Raw genomic sequence first — 22,012 nt, 5'->3', positions numbered from 1 at the left:
CAACACCGTGCAGGACAGTTAGCCTTTACCAGAGGGCACCAATATTGGTTTATTGGCCCCTGGCACCCTGCGCTCTTCAAAGATGAAAGCAGGTTCACACTGAGATCCTGTGACAGAGTCTGGACACGCCTTGAAGAATGTTCTGCACCTGCAACATCATCGTACAGCATAAATGGTTTGGCATTGGGTCAGTGTGAAGTGACATTTCTCTGGGGTAACCTGACTACCATCGGTTACTGAGATGAAAAACTTTGATTCCTTGTGACTGTGTGTTGACCCTGTGGTCAATCCAATTGAAGATATCTGGTACATGGTGTCTACCTCTGTCCACAAACCCTACGTTGCACCACAGACTCCCCAGGAGTTGGCGGATGCTTTAGATCTAAGAGGACACAGAAGACTATCTGCCACCTATTCAGGAAGACGCCCTGGCGCTATGGGTAGGGAGGTCATGCAGGGATGTTTAAGCCACACACATTACTAAGGACATTGCATCAAAGTTGGATCAGCCTGCAGTGTGCTTTTCCTCTTTAATTTGGAGTGTAATTTCAAATCAAGACCTCCATGGGTTCATAGACTTAATATCCACTAATATTTTTGTGTAACATTTTGTCATCATGTTTAATCATGTAAAGAACAAGGTATTATTTAGTAGGAAATTTTAATTCATTCAAATCTAGGATCTGCTATTTTAGAGTCCTTTATTTTTTGAGCAGTCAAGCATTTTCAGTGTATTGTGGCACGTCAGAATCCTTTATCCTTTTTTTAATTGTATTTATTTTTCCAATGTACTTATTTTTATTTCTTTAGATGCTCTTAATTGCTGCAACACAAAATAAACAAAAAAAACAACAAACGTGTCAAATTATGAGCTTTAAGAAGCTAAGAAGAAAATTGTTCTTGGGTTTTGGAAAGTTTGTTTGGATTCATCAACCACGCGAGAAGCTGCTCATTTGATGTTGCCATGGATACCGATAGAAGCTTGTTGCAGTTGCGCCACGCTGCCGGCAGGGTGCGCAGGCTCATCGGAATTGTGCGAGGACCCAGTCAACAAGCCCCATTATTCGGATACTAGTAAAGGTGCAGATACGAGACCCAGATACGAGAGGCGGTGGAGCTGTTCGGCTCACACCCTGCGGGTTCCTCAGCAGTCCATCTTTTCCTCTGACCTCCACTTCCTCCGACAGCAATGGTGGCTAAGAACAGAAAACAAGCTGGGAAGACTCCGGCGACTCAGACTGACCGTGAAAGAAGCCCTCTTGTTCCCCCCCACGGCAAAAGTAACGTGAGGCGACCGGGGAGGGAGAGCAAGGCTTTCCCCGGCGCGCATCTGAACGGGCTTTCAAGCGTTAAACAAAAGCTGGGGCTAACTCCCTCTGCTCTGCTGAAGCTCGGCAGCTTTCTTTTCCTGGGTAAGTTTAGCTTGCTAGCTTTCAACTGAGCTCGCGCTAAGTTCTTCCTCATCAGGTTATCTCCGTTACTCATCGCACGGCTAACATTAGCTTACTGTGGCGCTAGCTCTGCAACGTCAGCTTCTGCTGGAGCTGATCAGCAGCATCCGATTTACCAAAATAAATAAATAACATGTCATTTTTGGTTCTTTCACACTTAGGCGCGCGGTGTTCTGGGAAAAGTTTACTCTGCTGTTCTACTGATCTCGCGGGCTGCTGTTTTTAGGCTGATTTAGTGACTTATAATCGTGAAAGTTTGTCCTTCTTTTTACAGCTGGTCTTTCGGGATATTTACATTGGTAAGATAAGATCAGTTTGAGTTTAGTTTTTGTCCTTTTGGTCTTTAGTTGTTTACGTCTTTTCCTCCCCGTTGACAGGTATCATCTGTCTCACCTCTTTGAGAATGACAGGCACTTTTCACACCTGTCTAACCTGGAGAAGGAAATGGCTTTTAGAACAGAAATGGTAAAGTGCTGATTTTCTTTTTCTGTGATGCACTGATTGAATCTATATCATCAATTCAATAGCAAACTTTTTAGAATTGGGATCATTTGAAAATAATTTTTAACATTTACATTTTTAACAAATTTTCTAAATTCTTTTAGCAACTAATTTTTTTACACAAACAAATTTCTTTAGTAAAATACATTTAGTGAACTATAGGCTGACATGCATTAAAAGCATAAAATAATTATAAATTTTGGAAAATTTTATTTTTTTCTTTTTGAGCATTAGCTATTATAAGAACTAAAAACAAAATTCATTTTCTTAACCAGCTGCAACCCTTTTGGGGTCACGGGGTCACCAGCGCCAGAGCCCATCCGGTTACTTTTGGGCCCTGGACAGGTCGCCTTTCTGTCGCAAAAATCACACAGTCATATCTAGGGACAATTTAAAATCTCCATTCGACCTATCACGGGTGTTTTTGGACTGTGGGAAGAAGCTAGAGAAAACCCACGCATGCACGGGAAGAATGAGCAAACTCCACAAAGAAAGGTCCCAGCTGGGATTTGAAGCTTCTCATTTTGAGAAGAGGGTGCCAACCACTGTGCCACCGTATTATTTGATTTAATAAAAATTTTGGTGGTCAGTTGACATTTAAATTAATCTGATGCCCAGCTTTAAACATTAAGTGCTTTCAGATTTACCATCCCCCAAATAATTTAAGGCTGTGTTGTACAACCACTATGTAAAATTTGAGCATATTGCACAGATACAAATTGGAAAAAGTGAGAAAAGTTGTGTTTTTTTATGTGAAGTGTTTGCTGATTTATCACGGATGAACCACTCTAAAATCACGGAAGAAGTACAAATAAACTATGCAAAGAACTCATAAATACTCATTGAATTTCTTCACGTTAATATTCAGAGCACGGGGAGACGGGGCTGGTGCAATGCATTGGTGATTCGTGAATCAATTATGTAATAACGATGCACCTATACACGTATAACTTAATTTCACGTATAACTATACACGATAACTTAATTTCACGTATAACATAAATACACGTATAACTATACACGATAACTTAATTTCCTCAAGGGTGCCGTCCCAAAGGGATCAAAAAAGCTAAGTCTAAATTTAAGATATAAAACTTATCCATCGGTGATACATGCGTGAAAAGTCAGTTGGACGTATGAGGAACAATGGTAGAAAAAACACATATTTGGGTATGCATCTTGCAAAAATCACGCACATTTTTTTACGTAATAAGATTTACATAATAATCACATATAAGCTGAATAAAATACGCATAAACTGCATAGTTCTCAACCGACCCAAAAAATTTGAATAGCTCAAAACCGAATTCACGTAAAGACCCATTGGCTGCAACCCTCCACAGACATAAGCGCATATCGAGTAATGACGAACACAAGAAATACTTATGAAAAACGTATATAATGCATGTATCACAAAAGACCCAAATTTCATGTGGAAAATGTGTGAATTAGTGAGTGACTGCGTGACACGGTTTTTTCCCACGAAACTTGGTTACTTAAGGGCATGTACACCATGCTAAGATATACAAATTGACAACAAAAGCTTGTCAAGAAACAGCTTCTTTTTCAGAATCTAATTTGCGCTCTTTGTGAAAAGTGTAAATAGTCTATATGACAAGGAATGAATATGTAAGCATGGTCTTATGCGTTTAGTACCAACATAGAGGAAGGAAAATGTAGGAAGCTTGAAGGCTTTATGATGAGATCATACTGGGGCTGCTTTAAGGAGACACTGTTGCATTTAATAAAACAGTCACAAGAAAATATTGAGACAAGACTTAATTGGATTCTGGACGAATTTAAAAAAACTTGTGTTGATCTTATTTTCCCCAAAAATAAGTGAAGAGAAAGCTGATTTTTATTTTTTACTACTTGCACTCCAAACATGATGCAGAAACAAGAGAGTACAGCAACCAGCATAATGCTCGTTGTTTTCCACTGAATTTTACACGAGCCAAAGGTGAAATGAACACAATTTTGTCATTTTTGAGTTGTGTGTTGTTTCACAGTAGCTTTGTGAAAGCTGTTGACAGTAAAGGTGAAGATGTTAAATCTTGCCTCCCTCCTGCTGTTCTACCAAATGGACTGCAATCCGTTACCATCTGTTGAGGCTTCAGTTTCTCTTTGCTTTCTTGATGCTGATGTATTTCAGTGAAAGTCTGCTTAAGAGCTTATGTTTTTTTCAATTATCATTTTTTATGTAATATCTTTTTGATTCCAGGGTCTCTACTATTCCTACTATAAAATCATTATTGAGGCTCCCTCGTTTCTGGACGGCCTCCATATGATCATGAACGATCGACTGACAGAGCATCCGTTGGTGATCAACACACTGAAGAGATTTAATCTCTATCCAGAGGTAATTTCTTCCCTAGTTTACATTTGTTTCTGTTGTACCACTTATATGTACTGATCATTAGTTTGCAGCTTTATAGATTTTTATCAGTAAAAATTTCAAACTGTAAAATTACAGATGCATGATGATGATGTATTTATGTGTCCATTTTCCCTCATTGGTTTAGTATAGATGTTGTGTGTTCTGATGTCAGATTTTTTTTTAAATTCTCTCAAAATTCAATTTTTTTTTAACATTAATGCCTTACTTATAAAAATAAAAACTAAGTTATTACCACTTCTATAATCCCAAATGTTTTTGTTTTATTCAGATGTTTTGCTTTCTCTGACTGCAGCTGTTTTAGTTTTCCTGTCTTATGTTTCTTTTAGGAATTGTTTTAAATTGTCACATCTGTGAAATATTTGCATACATAACAACTTTAAAATCAGTGTCTACAAGACTTTGTGTTTGTTCTCCTCAGTGAAGAGGGGCCAGAGAGAGAAGGATGTTTGAACAGACTTTTAATTCTCTGTCTGTCCTCTTCAGGTGGTCCTGGCCAGCTGGTACCGGATGTACACGGGTATAATGGGCTACTTTGGAGTTCCCACCAAGATGTGCTGGTCTATCAACAGAGGGGAGGGACTCAGTCCTGTGGACAGCTGTGAAGGTAATGCCTGTTGCTGTGGAGATCCAGGCTGGACTGCAAATAAGCTTATGTAGTGCTATAGCAGCACATTTATCAGAAATGGTTTATGTGTTGTTTTCTTTCCGCTCTGTTGTTTTGGGGAGTTTTGTGCCTTTACATTGTTGCAGCGTTTAATTGATTTTTTTGGATACCACGGCTTTGTTTGAATCCTAAATTTGCATTTCATTCTGGATGAGGTCCGGACTTGAGTGGGTTGTTAGAAACTACATTGATTTTTCTCATTATCAGTCAGTCTGCTGCTGCTCTGCTGCTGCTCTGCTGCTTTGGTTGAGTTCATTGTCCTGCTTTTTCCCCCAGTTTCAACATTTCTGAGGTCAGAGAAATGAGCTCAGAGACAGCTGGGGTTTGTTTGGTGCCTTCATTTATTTTCACAATTTAATGTCTCCCTAAGTGCACTTTTTTTGGCATCTTTGTTATGATGACTTAAGAAATATTTATCACTTTCAGCACACCACAGTCTAAAAGAATTGTGTTCTTCCAGAGAATGAGAGAAAAGGTGCTTCCCATGATCATAGCTATCCAGTCTTTAGGGTTCTTTTTAATACCTGACATCTTTGAAAATACCTGAATGTTAATCCTGCCGGAATTCACAGGGTTGTGTTCTTCAGGGTTACTGGAATTTAAAGGCCAGTCTAGAAGTTTCACTGCTTATCTGAGAAGCTCTTTTCAGTTCTAACAGAATCCTGTGATTACATGACCTGGATGACTGAGAATCTTCAGAGACAACCACACTTAAAATATGTAAAGGGTTTGAATTTTGGATGAAGGGCTGTAAGACAAGAACTGAAAATAATTTACCAAAGATTTTTTAGACTTTAAATTGCATTAGTGAAAAATGTTTGCCCTGGTTAACACATTTTTATATAACAGAGTATTAGGGTCATCATGACAAATTATTAAGGCCACCACAAAGGACATTGTAATAATATACAAGACTAAAGTTGTAAAATTATGTGGAAAAAGTTGTATTTTTACGATGAAAAAACTGTGCTTTTTGAAAAATCAAGTTGGATGTGTACGCCTCCATCCACGTTATGTGCCAACCAAATCCATCAACTTTATGGATTTATGGTGATGCCATAAAGCTTCAGTTCATCGTAGGAATCTATGATCCATAATACATCTAGACCTAGGGAGTAAATAGCACGTCTGTTGAAGATCCACTCTTTCTGGGTAAAGACTTTTCTTCTGCAGATGCCCATACAGTGTCCTGTAAATTCTTTTCAATGTCCTTATACTTCAAATAAGTGAATTATTTTACTAGAAGACTTGGTATTTCCTTATTTATGTAACAAATGCTGAAGTAACTGCTTACAACCCACTCCCTCTTACTGAAACACAATTTTGGTTGCTTTTGTTGTTTATATTTTTGTAGTAACCAGGCGATGCCTCATAGATTTATGACTTTAACCTTGTAAATTCTCAATTCATAACTTAGGAATGTATTTTTTTTCTCGTACTTCTACAAGTTTATCATTGTAAAATTTAGACTTTTTCCTGCATGTCTGGTTGCTGTAAATTCCTCCAATTTTGGGACACCAAAAAAGAGAAAAGAAAAGGTTTTAGAATTTAGAAAGATCTCATTTATGTCTGAAAGATGCTATACTGACTTTAGTATTGCTGTTCAATGTAAACCTTTGACTTAACAGAAAAAAAAATTGAAATAGAAGTAGAATTTCAAATAAAAAAAATAGTTTCTCACTCAGTTGTTCTGGTTAACCAACTAACAGTTTTATGAGCAGCTGACAAAATCAAGCTCTGAAAATGTTCATGAAACACAGTACTTGTATTGTGTCTCACATAAAAATTGACACCTCTCCATGAACAACATTTATTGCACTGCATTCCAGGACGATTCCCATATAGAAGCTGTGTGGTGAATTAAGACGAATCTTTAAACCTATTACACACATCCGTTTTTCAATTTGTCTGCAGGAACATTTTCTAGACGGGTAAATCAGCTTAGTGGAAATGGGTAGAAACTGCTGTCGGCTCTTTTCCGCGGAGCTGCTATCTCAGTCTCTGTCAGTCTCATTAGCGGAGGCACCCCTGGGTCGTTACCACGAGGCTGTTTTCTGTGTTTTCTTTTACCCGCCGTAAGCCGCCTTGTACTTCCTGTAACTGTCATTATTTTGGCGTCATTTAGAATAGCATATTAGACTACAGACGGTGATTTTTCAGAAAGCCCTGCTGTCAGTTCTTTGCTGTAAAGTATTTGCAGCCAGGATTTAAATTTTATTGAGCGTAAGTATGAGGGTTGTGATGCAGCCTTGCAGGGAAAACTCTGCATATCTGTTACCTGCTTCATGGTCTATTTTTAAATTGACCCAACTTTCTCAGCCCGAAGCATCTCAGGTCATCCTCTGTCGAGAATTCAAGCAGATTGACTCTGCCATCTCCAAGTCACCAAAAATCAGCAATTTTAAAAAGCAGATGAGAGTAAACTAGTCTTTCAAGCCAACGTGTGACAGCTAGTGTCCTCTGTTCCAGTCAGATCTGCAAATATTTATCAGTTTTTTTCATGTGAAACTGATCAGACTGCAGTTTTAGCATTTTTTATTGATTGCACAAAAATGAAAGTTGTCAACTTCAATGCATTTTTAAATGACAACATTTTCATTTGATTGAGTCTTTAAGTTAAATTCGCTTATTTCTGCATACGCTCTAAACCATGGCTCATCAGTCTCTCTTGTTTGTCCGATGATTTTGACAGGACTTGGTGACCCGGCTTATTTCTATGTGACCTGCGTCTTCCTGTTGAACGGCGTGATGATGAGTCTGTTCTTCATTTATGGTGCCTACCTGAGGTGAGTTCTCCTTGTTTCCATCTGACATGTCACACTCAGGTGAGCAGCGGTTAGATAAAAGTTTCCTCTCTCTATTTATTTGAAATGCTCCATCTCATTAGTAAGCTGTCAGCTGCACACTCTTTTACCTCCTGTCTTTGACACATAACACGAGCAATACAAGATAGGCTCATTAATCTTATCTTCTCTCTTCCTTCCTCACACGTTTCACTTGTTTTTCTCCATCAGTGGGAGTCGACTGGGTGGGATCGTTACCATTCTGTGTTTTTTCTTCAATCATGGAGAGGTGAGTGAGCTGAATTGATTAAATGGAGCTCATGAGCTTTTACTTTGTCATATTTTTTTTACTGATTGAAGGACAATATCATGAGTTAGCTCTTAAAGACCCACTCAGACAAAACTTGTGTTTTTAACATGTAATTTTTCTGATGATAAAGGACTTATATTAGGAAAAGTAAGAAAAAAGCTGCATTTTTTAGTATTTCTTTACTCAAATGATTGTAGATTAGGAGCAGACCAAGAATTGCCATTTCAAGAAGACCTAATTGTGACAGAAAATGCACTGGAAGAGCCACAAGCTCCTTGCTCTGCTCTGACGCATCCACCTGTAGACGACTAGTCTCTGTGGAGACGATGTCCCAAGAAAACGCATTATTGAGTTCTTCTTTCTTTAAAACAAAAAATTCACAACAACAACAAACACATGTTGTTTAGTTTTTAATAGACAAAAACATTTACTAGGGTAACTGTTATTTGAGAACTACCAGAGGTGGTAGTTTTTTTATATATAAATATGAACATTGTTAGTTTTTTTTGCTTTAATATTTATGCCAAGTGCCTCTAACCCTTTAATAAAGATGATGAAATCATGCACATCTGCAATATTTTTTATGTTCTCGGTCTGTTTTTTAAACAATGTGCACAAATATACAGGATATTATTGAGAAAAGATGCTAAAAACATATTTGCTTTCAGTTGTTTGTACTTATTTTTGGTGTTTGGTATTTCTGATCAGAGCACCCGTGTGATGTGGACTCCACCCCTGAGGGAAAGCTTTGCCTACCCCTTCCTGGTCCTGCAGATGCTTCTTCTCACTTACATTCTACGGTAAGCTCATGGCTAGCATTTTAGGGTTTGTGTACAATGTGTTGTGTTTTATTATTTTTATAAGAAGTGATGTGACCAACCAAAACTAATGACCAGCAAATCCGAGCTAAAGGAAAGTCTGTTTATACAAGACATTTCTGTTTTTCCTTTAGTTTTTGCTTTGTGATATTCTTTAATTAAGAAATACTAATAATTAATAATCTCTTGTAGATTATCATATATTTATGAGGGTACACTGACTTTCATCTCCGAAAAGCGAACAAATCTTCGTCCTAAGTCCTGAGAATCTGAATTTAAGTTTGTTTTTTAGAGATAATAATAAAGTGAAGGAATCCACTCATAAACATCAATTCAGAAACAGTTGAACTAATGACAGACCCACTCAAGAGCTCTTTTCTTTGTCCTGGATGCAAATCAAGGTTTTTAGTTTCTTATCAATAAATAATGACTGAATTTTGGGCAGATCTTCCACATTTAAAGTTGTGTGTCATCGGTCCATTGAATATGAAATAATTTCCAGGAGTTGTTTTGTTTAGTTTTTTAATTGTCTGTTGTCAACTTCAGCTCCAAATTTCTTGTTTTCATATCCAAAGGAATGTTTTTGAAAAAAACGACCCACAAAAAGCACCAATAGCTTAGTGGAGCTGCTGGGTTCCCTGTTATCTAACTGATTTGCGTGCAACACAATTTAATTCGATATTGATTTGTCAGATTTCCACTCTGAAACAGATTGTTTTTGCACAAGAATTAAAGTTTCAAGCTGCAAGCAATTGAAACTTAACCAAAGTGAGCGTTACTGAAGGAAATTCTTAAATTACTAAATAACAAGCTGTTTTTGTCTAACAAATACTAGAAAACCAATTCATAGATTTGATAAATTAAGAAAGTGTTTTCTAGTTGAATAGTAGTTTAAAAAACACAAATTAAATTAAAGTGAGATGAGAAGGTAAAAAAAGTTTTGAATGTCCTCAGAGGGATTTTTCATAAGGAAGGACAAATAAAATATTATCTACATCAACACATCATCTGCAGCATCCTGGACCAAAAAACAGCTTTAATGTGCAGCTTTTACAGCTTTTTCCTATCAGCTAGAACCATATGTTGGTGCTAAATGTGTTTAGTTTGATATCAACCTCTCATTTTCAGTTGGACATTTTACATTTTTCTATTTTCAGTTAAAGAAGATCATGATTTTTTTTTTTTTTTTTTTTAGCTGGTGCGCATCAAGAAACCTAATCCAGTTACATGAGCTGTGGTTGACACCACATTCAGAGTGAAATGAAATACATGTGGTGTTTGCTCAAACATCTTAATGCGTCCTCCCTTATCTCTCCTGCACAAAAACATTTGCCTCCCCTTCATCATTCCTGTGTCTCTTCTTTCCTCCAGAACACGCAGCCCGAGCAGGACAGCCCTGGTTGCTCTGGGCATCTCCAACGTTTGCTTTATGCTGCCGTGGCAGTTCGCCCAGTTTGTGCTGCTCACTCAGGTAAAGGAGTGTGATGTGAGGGATGCACTGAGAGTGCAAAACTACAAATGTCTTCATTCTGCCATGCCTTCACACAATACAGCTGAGACATTCATTTCAAAGATAATAGGAAATGGAGATTTTATCTCCTTGGCAACGAGGCTCTGGGCTTTTGTGCAATCTTTTTAACACATGACAAGTTTTCAACTAATGTTTTGTGCTTTTTTGACATTTGAAAGCCACTAATTAAACCCATGAGACTCATCAGCTTGAACAAAAGGAAGCGAGACTTCATGTTGTTATTTATTTATTTTTTTTGTTCTGGTGGTTCTTCCAAGTATTCTTTTTTTATAGAAGTTTACAGACGTCTTTAGGCATAAACTGAATTTAAAGTGGAAAAAACTCAATTTAATAATTTAATGCATGCAATTTTCTATTTATTCTCATTTAAAAATACCAACATCAAATGTCTGGAAAAAATGGGTGCCAGGGTCTATGGTAAAAACAAACAAACAAACAAAAAAACCCCACTTATTTTTTAAAATGAAATAAAAAAAAGATGGAGTTTTAACACCTGGATCCACTGCAAAAATGGACCCCTGGAAACAAGTCCAAAATTCTTATAGTTTGAAATGATTTACTTGGAAGCAAGTTGCTGCTTATTTTGTACAGAAATTGAACAGTCTTGAATGCTATGATGTCAGATAATTTTATTATTTTAGACTAAACACAAAGAGGATGGGTGTGTTCATGGCATTCAGTAAATTATTCTGATAGCCCTTTTTTGAAATACTTTGAGAAATTTTGGAACTAATATGTTTGTTATGAAGTTTCCAACTGATTTTATTATGAATAATTTCTCCTAGAAATCAAGTTTCATGAGCTACATCTATATTTTTAATACATTAAATCTTATTTAAAAAATAATGTTTTTAGATGTAATGTTTACTTCAGTAATGTCAGTTTTAGGAACAGTATAGGTCAGCCATGCATCAGCCTGGATCTTGCATCGGTGAAGCATCAATTTCTTGGCAGCTTTTCTGGCGTTGTATGGAGCCAAATCAGGACCATAAAGATTTGAAACCCAAATAAAACAACTTGGAAAAATTCAAGCTGAAATAATGGTATTAAGCTAAAGTAAAATTGCATTGTCAGAAACTTTATGAAATTCTAACCTAATCAGTTTCAACTTTAAATTTTCTGGCGCTTTGAAAGGGCGGTGTGTATGTGATAAAACACAGTTTTTCATGCGCATCTTGAGACAACAAAATGGCTTAAGGTGTTATTTTTCCACCAAAACTCTCCCACGAGAATGCACCAATGCACCAGGACTGCGGTTACCACCCATATCGATTTAGTCGACTCTTTTGTGTTAGCCCCACCCCCATGTGCCAAAACGAGGCCAAAAGTTTCAAACCTGAAAATTTCACATTCAAAACTGAAAAAGAGTTGAAACTGGAAAAAAAAGATTTTAACTGAAATTGTCTGAAATTTAATGACTGAAGTTTGAATTTAATACCTGAATTTTAAAACAGAAAATTTAAAGCTCAAAATAATTACGTTTATATTAGAATTGCAAACAATTTTAGACGTATTCATTCTATTTTATATTAGGTTAACACTAATATTTCATCCTTCCAGTTTTTTTTATTTGGGTTTTAAATCTTTATGCTCCTGATTTGGATCTGTGTTGGTAATTTTCTCAGTGTTGACATTTCTTTCATTCCTTTCATCTCTCTATTTTCAGGTGGCCTCTCTCTTTGCGTCATACATCCTGGGTTATCTCGCTGGTGCCAAGATGCAGTCCATCTTAGTTACTCATATGGTAAGTTATCAGAATAGCTACACTGAACAACAATCTAATTAAATCAAATTTAAAGTTAAACTCCATATGGAGTCTACTTTTAGGCAGATAGCCTCTTGCTCATTTTTTGTTTAATACTCACAGCCGCTATTACAAATTAAGTCAAGTTTACTGTCAAAAATGGATTCAGATCTGATGGCAGCAAAACAATCAGAAGCATTGATAGCTTTGATCAAGGTTTTTATTGTTTTAAAGTTAGACACAAACATATTTAAATAAAAAAGGTTAAAAAAAAATATCTCAACAGTCACTGCTAGACATTCAATGACAGTTTGCTAATCATAATTTCAGGTTTGTCTGGGTGTTATAAGTGATGATGCCCTTCAACAAATCTGCTGCCAAATATAGTTTTGTACATCTGACCTTTTTATAGAGAATCTTATTTTTTCCAGGTGAATGTGACACTTAACCTCCTTCATTAAATTGCAGTTTTCTAACAAAACATTTTTTATTAAGATAAATTTAGTTTCTTGGCTAACAAGGAGCAAAAAGTCATTTTTTTAAATTGCTTTCCTTTGGCTAAAATCTACAATACCAGTCATGTGTTAGTAGTTGCTGTTTAGCAGTTGGTCAATAAAAGAGAGAAATACTGTAACATTCTTTGCCCTGAAAATGCACCAGTTTTAATTTGTTCTTACTGGAGAAAATGCCAGGAAACACCAAAGAAAGGAAAGAAGTGTAGCTTGGTTTTGGACAGATGTGCTTCTTCAACACACTGTTCCTTGTTTCACTGTTGAGATGCAAGTTCATCACCAGCAAAGACAGAGATGACCCATTTTAGCATTAAACACACCTTTGAACACATGTCTCTGTGACATGATGAGAGGCTGAAGCAGCACGGGCAGCTTAATTCTCACTGCCAAGAGAATCCAGTGTCTGAAGAAAGTACTGGGCCACGCGTATTATTCTCCGGCTCTTTGTCCTTCGTGTCGGCATTCTTTCCCATAATCCTGTTAGCACGGCAGACTGTCAGATGGGGCCTGCGTGCTCCACATATCAGGAGAGGCGCCTTTGTGTTTGGATGCTGGAGGTTGGTGACAGAGGACAGCATATGGCTCTACATAATTTAGGGAGCTAAAGGGATGCGTTGGCTGTGTGTCTGTGCATTCAAGAGAAAAAGACCGCCTTTCATGACCTACTGAGCTGTTAATGAGCCCAAACAAGATTGCTGCAATAGAGACGTTTTCACTTTGGCAGAAAACTCAGAATAGTATTGCCAGGATTGGATTTATTAGGAGTTTTATTTGATTTACTAAAAGATCAGTGTGGAAAATCAATCCTGGTTGGTGGAGAAGCTCCTGGACTCGCAGCTTTGCTGGGTTTTTGTGCAATGCTGCTGAGCGTTTATCATAATGTGGGGAAATGTAGACCAAACTGTAACATCGGTGGCTTTATCTGACATATTTTGAGGATTCAACCATACATTCTCCATTCCTTTTTTATTCTTTTTAACATTAAAAGCTCACAAATTGCAAAAGTGTGTTCTCAGGCCTCTGAAGAACATATCCTCACTTTCAAAGACCCCTGCTTTGTAACTGCTGAGCAGTGATGTCAGTATTCTGCTCTTTGTTAGGATTAGGCATTTAGACTTTGTTAAAAAGGATTATATTCAGCTGGTGGCTGCGAATTCACAGTGGAATGCATTTTTCAATGCCTCACAGACATTTAATACAAAACTCCCGGACTGCCGTCATGCTGCATAAAGATGGAGATCCTGTTAGCAACCAGATATTGATTTAAACGCTGACGGATCTTTAGAAACTTTGTTTATTCTATGCCTTCAAATGCCAAAGAGAATGCATTAAGAATTTGCTGTTCTGCTCTGTCCACAACTGAAAGAACACCAGGACTGTAAATGACACTTCTTCTGTTTCCTGCAGATCACCCTCGGAGTCTGCTTCATCCTCATGTTTGGGAACTCCATGCTCCTCACGTCCTTCTATGCCTCCTCTCTCATTTCCATATGGGTAAACAACGCTGTTGCATTGTCTGGACATGCATTGATTGTGTTTACATCTCTGCCAATATCACTGTTTATCCCTCAGCTTATTAAAGTTTTCTAAAAGAAATTCCAAAAGTGTAATATATATATATATATATATATATATATTTTTTTTTTTTTACTTTGTGAACTTCTTTTTTTCCAAAAAACTAAAACAATGTTGTTGTTTTTTTTAAGTACAAATATTACTTATTATTAAGGTTAAACAATAATTATTTTTGCTTGAACCAGAGCATCTTTTTACACTAAATATAATACACACTAATGTTATCAGTGATGGGTTTCAGCAAAAAGCTCTAATTTCCCAAAAATGTTTTGTGTTTGTTTTCTAATGTTTTCAGGTAATCATTGCTTTGAGGGACAGATTTGCTCAGATTTTCAAACCTGGCATCATCATCTGGGTATGAAGATGTTTTGATATTTATTATAACATTATCGTTTACTTACACTATGGTCACATATCCCCAATTCCACCACTCTGCAACCTAAATGCAAGTTTTTGAGAAAATTAGGGTCGCAGATGTTTTAAGAAGAAGTTAACAATTTGTGGCGTCTAGACAATTTTCAAGGTTGCACGGTGGCAGTCCAATGAGAAGTGAGGATGATACCTTTATGAAACTGGCGACAGCTGGGCTCCTACAGGGCGGATCACCGTCTGCAGCAGCTCTGACTGGACGATGTGTAAATGTCTGCGGACAGCGGCCTTCAATGTCAGGTGCTGCCTGGTAGCCCAGGGGGTATATTAAAAGCAGGCCTCATGGCCACTTCAACATTCATGACCACGCCAACAATTAAAAAAAAAAATCAGGTGGGGTCATGAAATATATAAGAGTGGCCTGATACCTCCCCATCATGTGATGGCAGTAGTGTAACTGTAACATTATAACCAAATAAATACTTTAGACAACTCATTTTTTATTTCTAAAAATAAAAACAAACAAATTAAACATTTCCTTATAGACTCATTTTAAGAAGAAAGTGGCTAATTCTAAGTGTTGATCCTTCTTCCCGACAGGTCATGCAGGGTTTGGCTTGGGTCGGCTCCACAGTTCTGCTCAAATTTGTGCTATCGACAATCTTGGGTGCTTCAGATGATGTAAGAAACTTTAACTTTATGTATAAAGATCTATAAATTTTAGATTTCAGGTGTGAACTATTTTTTACATTGAAAATATGATGTACACTAAACTTTGTGGGAAAATCTAAAGCAAAATAATATTTTCAGGCTCACATCAGTGGACTAATAAAGTCCAAGTTCACCAGCTACAAGGACTTTCACACCATGATGTACACGTGTGCTGCAGAGTTTGACTTCATTGAATTTGAGGTAATGTTGGTTTTATTTTTTTTATTAAGTCAGAGCTCTAACTTCAAATGATGTTTAACCCTGAATGAATCACCCAGATCTGCTTGTTTAGCCCGGTCAGTCTTCTCTCATAAAAGTTTGTGTGAATAAGTCAAAATTTTAATTTTAAAAACAACAAAATTTTGTGTAAAACAATGTGTTAACTCCAATGAAAAACATCAAAAATGTTCATATTAATGAGGTGGAAATTAGAGTGACTATTAACCCTGTGTTACAGGACAGCAATGATTTTATTTATTTATTTATTTTTAATATATAAAGATTTTTTGGATAGAAACTGTTCTTTTTAAATAAAAATTGAAAAAGCATTGGTTTTAAATTTAAAAATTCAATTTCTGTGCATTTAAAATGGAAAAAAAAATCCTCACATCAAGCGCTGGAAAATAGGTAAAAAAAGTCCTAATTCCTGCTTTTATATTTTGTTTGGATGAAAACTAGAATGGGGGCTCTAGTGTTCCTGGTTTTCCAGCTTTTCCCATTTTTTTTCTCATTCTTGTTTTCAATCACTTAAAAAGGATTTTGAACTTCTCTTTTATAAGCTCGTTGGGGATTGATTGATGTTATTATGCTAAAACGTCATCACCTCTCTGGGGTTTCACTCTTTCTCTTCTTCAGACTCCGCTGCGTTACCTCAAGACGCTTCTGCTGCCAGTCAACTTTCTGATTCTTGCTCTCATTGCTGGCAGAGTAAGTCTAAATATTGATATTTTTTGAATGTATGTTTTTTTCTTTTGGTAGATATTGTTATGTTCTTGAGAAAACAACATTTTCTGGTGTATTCAGGCTGGACACATTCGGTTTGCCTAAAGTGATTTTGTTTCCCCTGATCTGGAACAAATTTTCAGTTTAAATACACTCAGGTGGACCCTGATCCTGGACCAGAAACTGCTCTAGGACCCGTCTCTTTGAGGTGGTCTCGGTTCGTTTCCAATCGAACTGAGCTTCGTTTTGCTCCGTTTCCTCAGTCTGAATAGGCTTCGAGTAACAAATTAGCCTATGAAGCGTGTTTTGAACTGTGGGAGGAAGTTATAGTGCCCGGAGAGAACCCGTGCATGCAGAGAACATGCAAAGTCCACTCAGAAAGGTCCCAGCTGGGATTTAACGCCAGGGTCTTCTCGCTGTGTGTTGAGGAAAAAATTAAGTCGCTGTTTTGTAGTCGGGCTTTAACAAAGCAGAAAATATAAATTTCAGTCCCACCCACTTGGTTAAAGCAGCCACATAAAAGCTTTTTTGTCAAAAAACCACTCTGACACTCCATCACACAGCAGGAAATCACTGTGTGGTGGGCTTTTTGTCCACTTTTACTGAAAATCTAACAATAATTATGATGTCATTCTTGACTATTCTTAGTTTGATTGGTGAAATGTCAATGGGAAACTGGCACAACTTTTCATTGATTTAAACAGTGAAAATCTGAGCTGCTACATCAGCGCAGGCATTATAGATGAATCTGCCTGCAGCAAATACATAAATCTAAGTTCTGTTTGAATCGGTGCACTCAATAAATCTAATTTTTAATATGTAGCTTCTGTATTTTTCCTGATTTGAAACTGATAAAACAATTGTTTTACAAGAGAAAAGGGTTAAGAAACAAGATCAAAGGTCTTATTCCTGATCTCTGCATTTTAAAGTAAAGAAGTAAAGAAATGTATTGAAGCAACTGTAGTTGACTTACATTTATGTCTTCACATTTTATCCATACAAACTGGATAATAGACTAATAATTTGGCAGAAAGAACAATCTTCTAAAAAAACAAAAAGTGCTGTACAGAATGGAGAACACAAGTCAGTTAATGTACGATTTTTGAATGATTTGTCTTCTGTAGATTTTCAAGGATATAATCCGAACCCTCAGACATGAAGAGAAGGCATCTGTGAAGACAGAGGATGATGAAGCTGCTGCAGGGTGAGATTTTTTCATGTTTCTTAATGCTCATGATCCTCTTTCAAATGGAAATGTTTCATTTCCAAACTCATAATTGAAATAGAATGTGTATGTATAGTTGCTTAAACAAACAAGGAATGCAAATGTATTGACTTGAAGTTTTTTGCTTGCAGGTCTGAAATAGTTGCCAAAGGAGAGGTAAGATTAAAAAAATAATAATTTCCTTTAAATTTGGAGTCAGGCATTTTTACAGATTTGCTTTGCTTTTTTTAATCATCTGGGGTCTCTGGGAATTTTCCTTTGTGTTAAAAATAGCTATTTTGTCCTTAAGTGATTTTCTTTGAATTTTCTTTCATCTCCAAGTGATGAAAGAACCTTTTCCCTCTGGTTCAACGTCCCTCTTTGCTGCCTCGTGAAACTGTTCTGGCAGCTGCTATTGTAATTTTATTAAACTGATTTCACAGGAAGTTGATGCTTTCAGATGTTCATCTGCCAGCAGTAGATCTTTCATATAAGTGGAAATGTTTGGGTAAAAACTGGGAAAATCATTGGCTGCATAAAATCTTGAAGATTCTTCCGATACCTCCTCATCACATAGTGGCAGTTGTATTCTTGACCCGTAGCATAAATTAATATTCAAAAATCATTTTGAAATTTTCTCAAAGTTAACTTATTGACCTTTTACCAGCAGAAAAATACAAAGATGAAACCCTGAACTTTTTAATAACTGCATCACAATAATTGTCATGGAAAACATTTGATTTATTTCTACTTTCTGGGATGCTAAGTAGAGAATGAATCACAGTAAAAGAGCAGAAGCTGTGAAAATTGTTCTAAAAGAACTAAACTGATCTGCTCATTTGTGTAGAAATGCACTTTGCTTACTAGTAAAGAGGTTAGCTGAAATCCAGAATAAACTTTAAGCTCGAGGATAAAGTGGATGCATTCCAGCTTTTAATGTGAAACCTCTCATTCTGCAGCTGGTGTACCACAGCCTGCAGCTGCTGGCTTTTGCTCTGCTGGCCATTCTGATCATGCGGCTGAAGCTCTTCCTGACGCCTCACATGTGCATCATGGGGTCTTTGCTCTGCTCCAGACAGGTCTGTCTTTCCTAACTCCCCCAAAAATCACACTGAAGAAAATCAGATGTTGTTCTGTTGAATGGGGGCATGTTTGTTTGTAAATGTGATGGTGTCTGTCTTCTTGTCAGTTGTTTGGCTGGATCAGGGAAAGGTTGAAGCACCAGAGCGTGGTGCTGGCGGTCATTGCCATGATGGCCGTTCAGGGAGTGGCCAATCTGCAGGCGCAGTGGGCAATCATCGGAGAGTTCAGCAACCTGCCCCAGGAGGAGCTGCTGGACTGGATCCAGGAAAACACCCGACCTGGTAATACGCAGCACCGCCTCACTTTATGGATGCTGTAACAAACAAACAGGATTGTCATTTAACATGTTCAATTTTAATATACTCTGTGAAAAATTCCACAATGTTTTTTGGGTTTTTTGAGCTCTAAAAGTAAAACTGACAGTAGAAAGTAGTGATATTTTGTTGAACCTCAATTGTTATTGAATGTCGGGTGCAGATTCTGTGTTTGCGGGAGCCATGCCAACGATGGCCAGTGTGAAGCTTTCCACCGGTCGACCCATCGTCAACCATCCTCACTATGAGGACTCTGGTCTCAGGTTAGTTCTGTTATTCTCTTGTAATGCAGATCCGAGCGACCAGATACTGGATCTTTACATCTGCTGCCTTTTGATTTACATCCCTACCCTACTTGCTGCTTGCCAGTAGCCTTCTAGCTGATTTTGGTGTTGCATTCTGGGATCTGAAATGTAGGGCTACCTACAGTGCATGGCAGCCTGTTTTTGTGAATTCGGCAGGGAGAATTTACATGCATTAAATGGATGATATTGTAGATTAGGCCTGCACGATAGGAGAAACTGCGATAACTGTATGACTTTTTCACAACAAGCACATCCTCCGAGGTGCTGCTCTCAGCCATCACAGGTCTTGTTTGGTCACGTGTTGGGAAAACTATTTTTTTTTGTCCTTCATGTAGAAGGCGGGCATCTAGCATTAGATGGGTCCAGTGATTGGTCAGTCACACAGAGCTCCACAACATTATTTTAATGCATTAAGGGTTTTATTTGATTCATTACTTTAAACTACAAAGAGATAGTTTAGCAGTTGCGCAACCGGTGACAACTTATTGTAACTTTTGCCTCCTATTGTGGTATGCATACCGCACTCCTAATACTGCCATGGCAGTAAATTTTTGGTTTATTGTAGAATATTATATAGAATATACATCTACATGCAGAATTCAGGTAGAACTTAATGTAAGCTAGTTGAATTAGGATTGGGGAAAAAAGGAAACAGCAGTTGATCTTATTTCAGACTCTGAGAGAACTTGCAATGAAAAATAACTTTTATTATTTCTTTTTTATGTAAATTGTCTTTAAGTACATATTCTTGGAAAATTGCAATTAAAATTCGCTTTAATAAGTTTAATTTCTACTCCAACTATATTTTTTCTATTGTATTCATGATATTCTATATTTTCTGCAGCAGGAGCTCATTAGAAATTCCATTCTGGCTTTCGGCACTGAAGTTGTCATCTGCTCATTTTCCCATCAGCCCCTTGTTTGCACTCTCTTCTGTTATCTTATAGCACCTCACAAGGTAATATTAGTATAGAAGAAAAAAAAACAGTAAGCAATATTAGAGCTATCCAGTCGTGTAGCTAAGAGCCAGATACCAGCTCAGACGAGGAAGATTAAGAAGTTCATGGATCTATTCTTGGACAGTTCCATAACTACTTTGTAGGTCTTTGCTTTATTTATGATTTTAAACTTTGTGAACCAGAATTTGACATCTAAACATCATTACAAGTTTACAAAACTTAAAAAGCTGGGCTTTCTTTAACCTTGAATGCTTTGATTAGTATTTCAATCCTTTTTGTGTTTAAAAGGTTTTTGAATTTCTGTCTTCAGACAGAAAACCTTATTCTCTGCTGCAGAAATGCGTTTTTGTAAATTAAGGCAGCATCCTTTGATTTATTTATTTTTTTATTATTTTTTCTGCCATTTCCAACATATTTTGATAGAAACTTTGATTTTGCTCCTACTTACTCTATTATTTTTATTTCTGATGCTCAGGGTTACAATCCAAGCAGGAGAAACATTTTTGCTGAGATGATCTGACTTTATGATCAGTTTTATTTTTCTAAATTATTTTTCTGTATTTAATTTCTCTTCCTTTTAATTCTTAAACACATCTGTGCAATGTTGTTTATATTTTAATGTAGTTTATTTTAAAAACATCCCAGAAATTGAAAGTAAAATGTTAATGTACTTTGAATTTTAGGAAAAGGGCTAAATGGTAGATTTTTAAAGGACAAAAGCTGCTGTTTCAAGTATAAATTGCAGATAATTTTTCCAAAATGATTGAATTTATTGACACAATTGAGTGAACTATACTTTTTGGGTTGATTTGTGTTTCCCACAGGGAGAGAACCAAGCTGGTCTACTCCATGTACAGCCGCATGTCAGGAGAAGCTGTAAAGAAGAACCTGATGAAGCTGGGAGTGGATTACTTCATCCTGGAGGACTCCTGGTGCACCAGGCGGACTAGGTACATCAGCACTGTCCAGCTCCTTTCACAACAGATGAACATAATCTAACGGTTGCTATTTTCCATCTGGTTGATGCATTCATCCCTGTCCTCCAGGCCTGGGTGCAGTATGCCAGAGATCTGGGACATTGAGGATCCTCAAAACGTTGGTAAAATTCCCCTCTGCACCCACATGTCCAGGAGCTCTCGACCTCACTTCACAACAGTCTTTTCAAATGACATTTATAAAGTTCTCAAAGTCCCCAAAGATCACAGATAACATCGTTGGACGGACCAGGCATCATGAATCCTGTGCTTTTAGAACTTGATTCAGTTTCTCATGCTTTGGTTCAGCTTTTTGTGTTCAAGTGGGCCAAATGAAAGTCCATTAACCATCTTTTATTTTAACATCTCTGTGACCCAACAGCACTATTTTAATTGTTTGTGACCAAATGAAAGCTGAACGAGAGTACAGCTTCTGCTATTTTGTTGCAGTTTTACTATATTTCCTCATTTGAAAGGATTCTGTTTATTTGCTCAATGCTTTTCCTGTTTTTAATCTTCTCTGTGGCTTCAGAGGTAATATTTGTGGTTGTGTCAATCAGTGATGTCCACATACTGTGAAGCAATACCCGTGGCAAACTTGACAAACACCCTCCTAATGTTATGCAGTGTTGATCTAGAAAGGTTTCTGATTAGTACAATATTTTTATAATTTATTGATGTGAGCCTTTTTATGCAACTTTTAGGTGTTTTCATGTGAAACTAACACTTTTGGAAGTTTGACGGTCCAGGGGGTATAATCTGCTCTGTGTTTGTGGACTTTGTAAATGTTATACATGTCATTGTTGTCCAGACTGGATGGAATCAAGACGGTTTTTAACAGACTTTTACACGAAAATCCTTTAT

The 22,012-nt window shown here is 37.0% G+C and overlaps 1 protein-coding gene across 2 annotated transcripts; it reads left to right on the top strand.

The window, feature by feature from the left end:
* Nucleotides 1-1,002: 1,002 nt before the first annotated feature.
* On the top strand, nt 1,003-21,626 carry dpy19l1l (dpy-19-like 1, like (H. sapiens)). 2 transcript variants are annotated; one of them, XM_024258447.2, is made up of 22 exons: nt 1,003-1,412; nt 1,726-1,750; nt 1,829-1,916; nt 4,174-4,311; nt 4,834-4,954; nt 7,707-7,800; nt 8,029-8,086; nt 8,816-8,907; nt 10,297-10,396; nt 12,123-12,200; nt 14,120-14,206; nt 14,583-14,642; nt 15,257-15,337; nt 15,467-15,568; nt 16,223-16,294; nt 17,434-17,513; nt 17,666-17,690; nt 18,473-18,592; nt 18,703-18,877; nt 19,074-19,173; nt 20,999-21,124; nt 21,221-21,626. In XM_024258447.2, the coding sequence occupies exons 1-22, from the start codon at nt 1,190-1,192 to the stop codon at nt 21,381-21,383; spliced, it is 2,208 nt and encodes a 735-aa protein (XP_024114215.1). In that variant the 5' UTR covers nt 1,003-1,189; the 3' UTR covers nt 21,384-21,626. The 2 variants fall into 2 exon arrangements, with proteins under 2 accessions (XP_024114215.1, XP_024114216.1); XM_024258448.1 differs by lacking the exons at nt 1,726-1,750; nt 1,829-1,916 and having other exon boundaries at nt 1,279-1,412.
* The last annotated feature ends 386 nt before the right edge of the window (nt 21,627-22,012 follow it).

This window comes from Oryzias melastigma, linkage group LG16, assembly GCF_002922805.2.
Source record: "Oryzias melastigma strain HK-1 linkage group LG16, ASM292280v2, whole genome shotgun sequence".
In the NCBI taxonomy this organism is placed as follows: domain Eukaryota; kingdom Metazoa; phylum Chordata; class Actinopteri; order Beloniformes; family Adrianichthyidae; genus Oryzias; species Oryzias melastigma.
This window is presented reverse-complemented; position numbering and strand designations above follow the sequence as displayed.

Bases quoted from the DNA above. Each gene is read 5' to 3' on its own strand.
- dpy19l1l (XM_024258447.2), top strand. From the start codon at position 1,190: ATGGTGGCTAAGAACAGAAAACAAGCTGGGAAGACTCCGGCGACTCAG. The intron at 1,413-1,725 runs GTAAGTTTAGCT...TTCTTTTTACAG, and splicing joins CGGCAGCTTTCTTTTCCTGG to CTGGTCTTTCGGGATATTTA. The intron at 15,338-15,466 runs GTAAGAAACTTT...TAATATTTTCAG, and splicing joins TCTTGGGTGCTTCAGATGAT to GCTCACATCAGTGGACTAAT.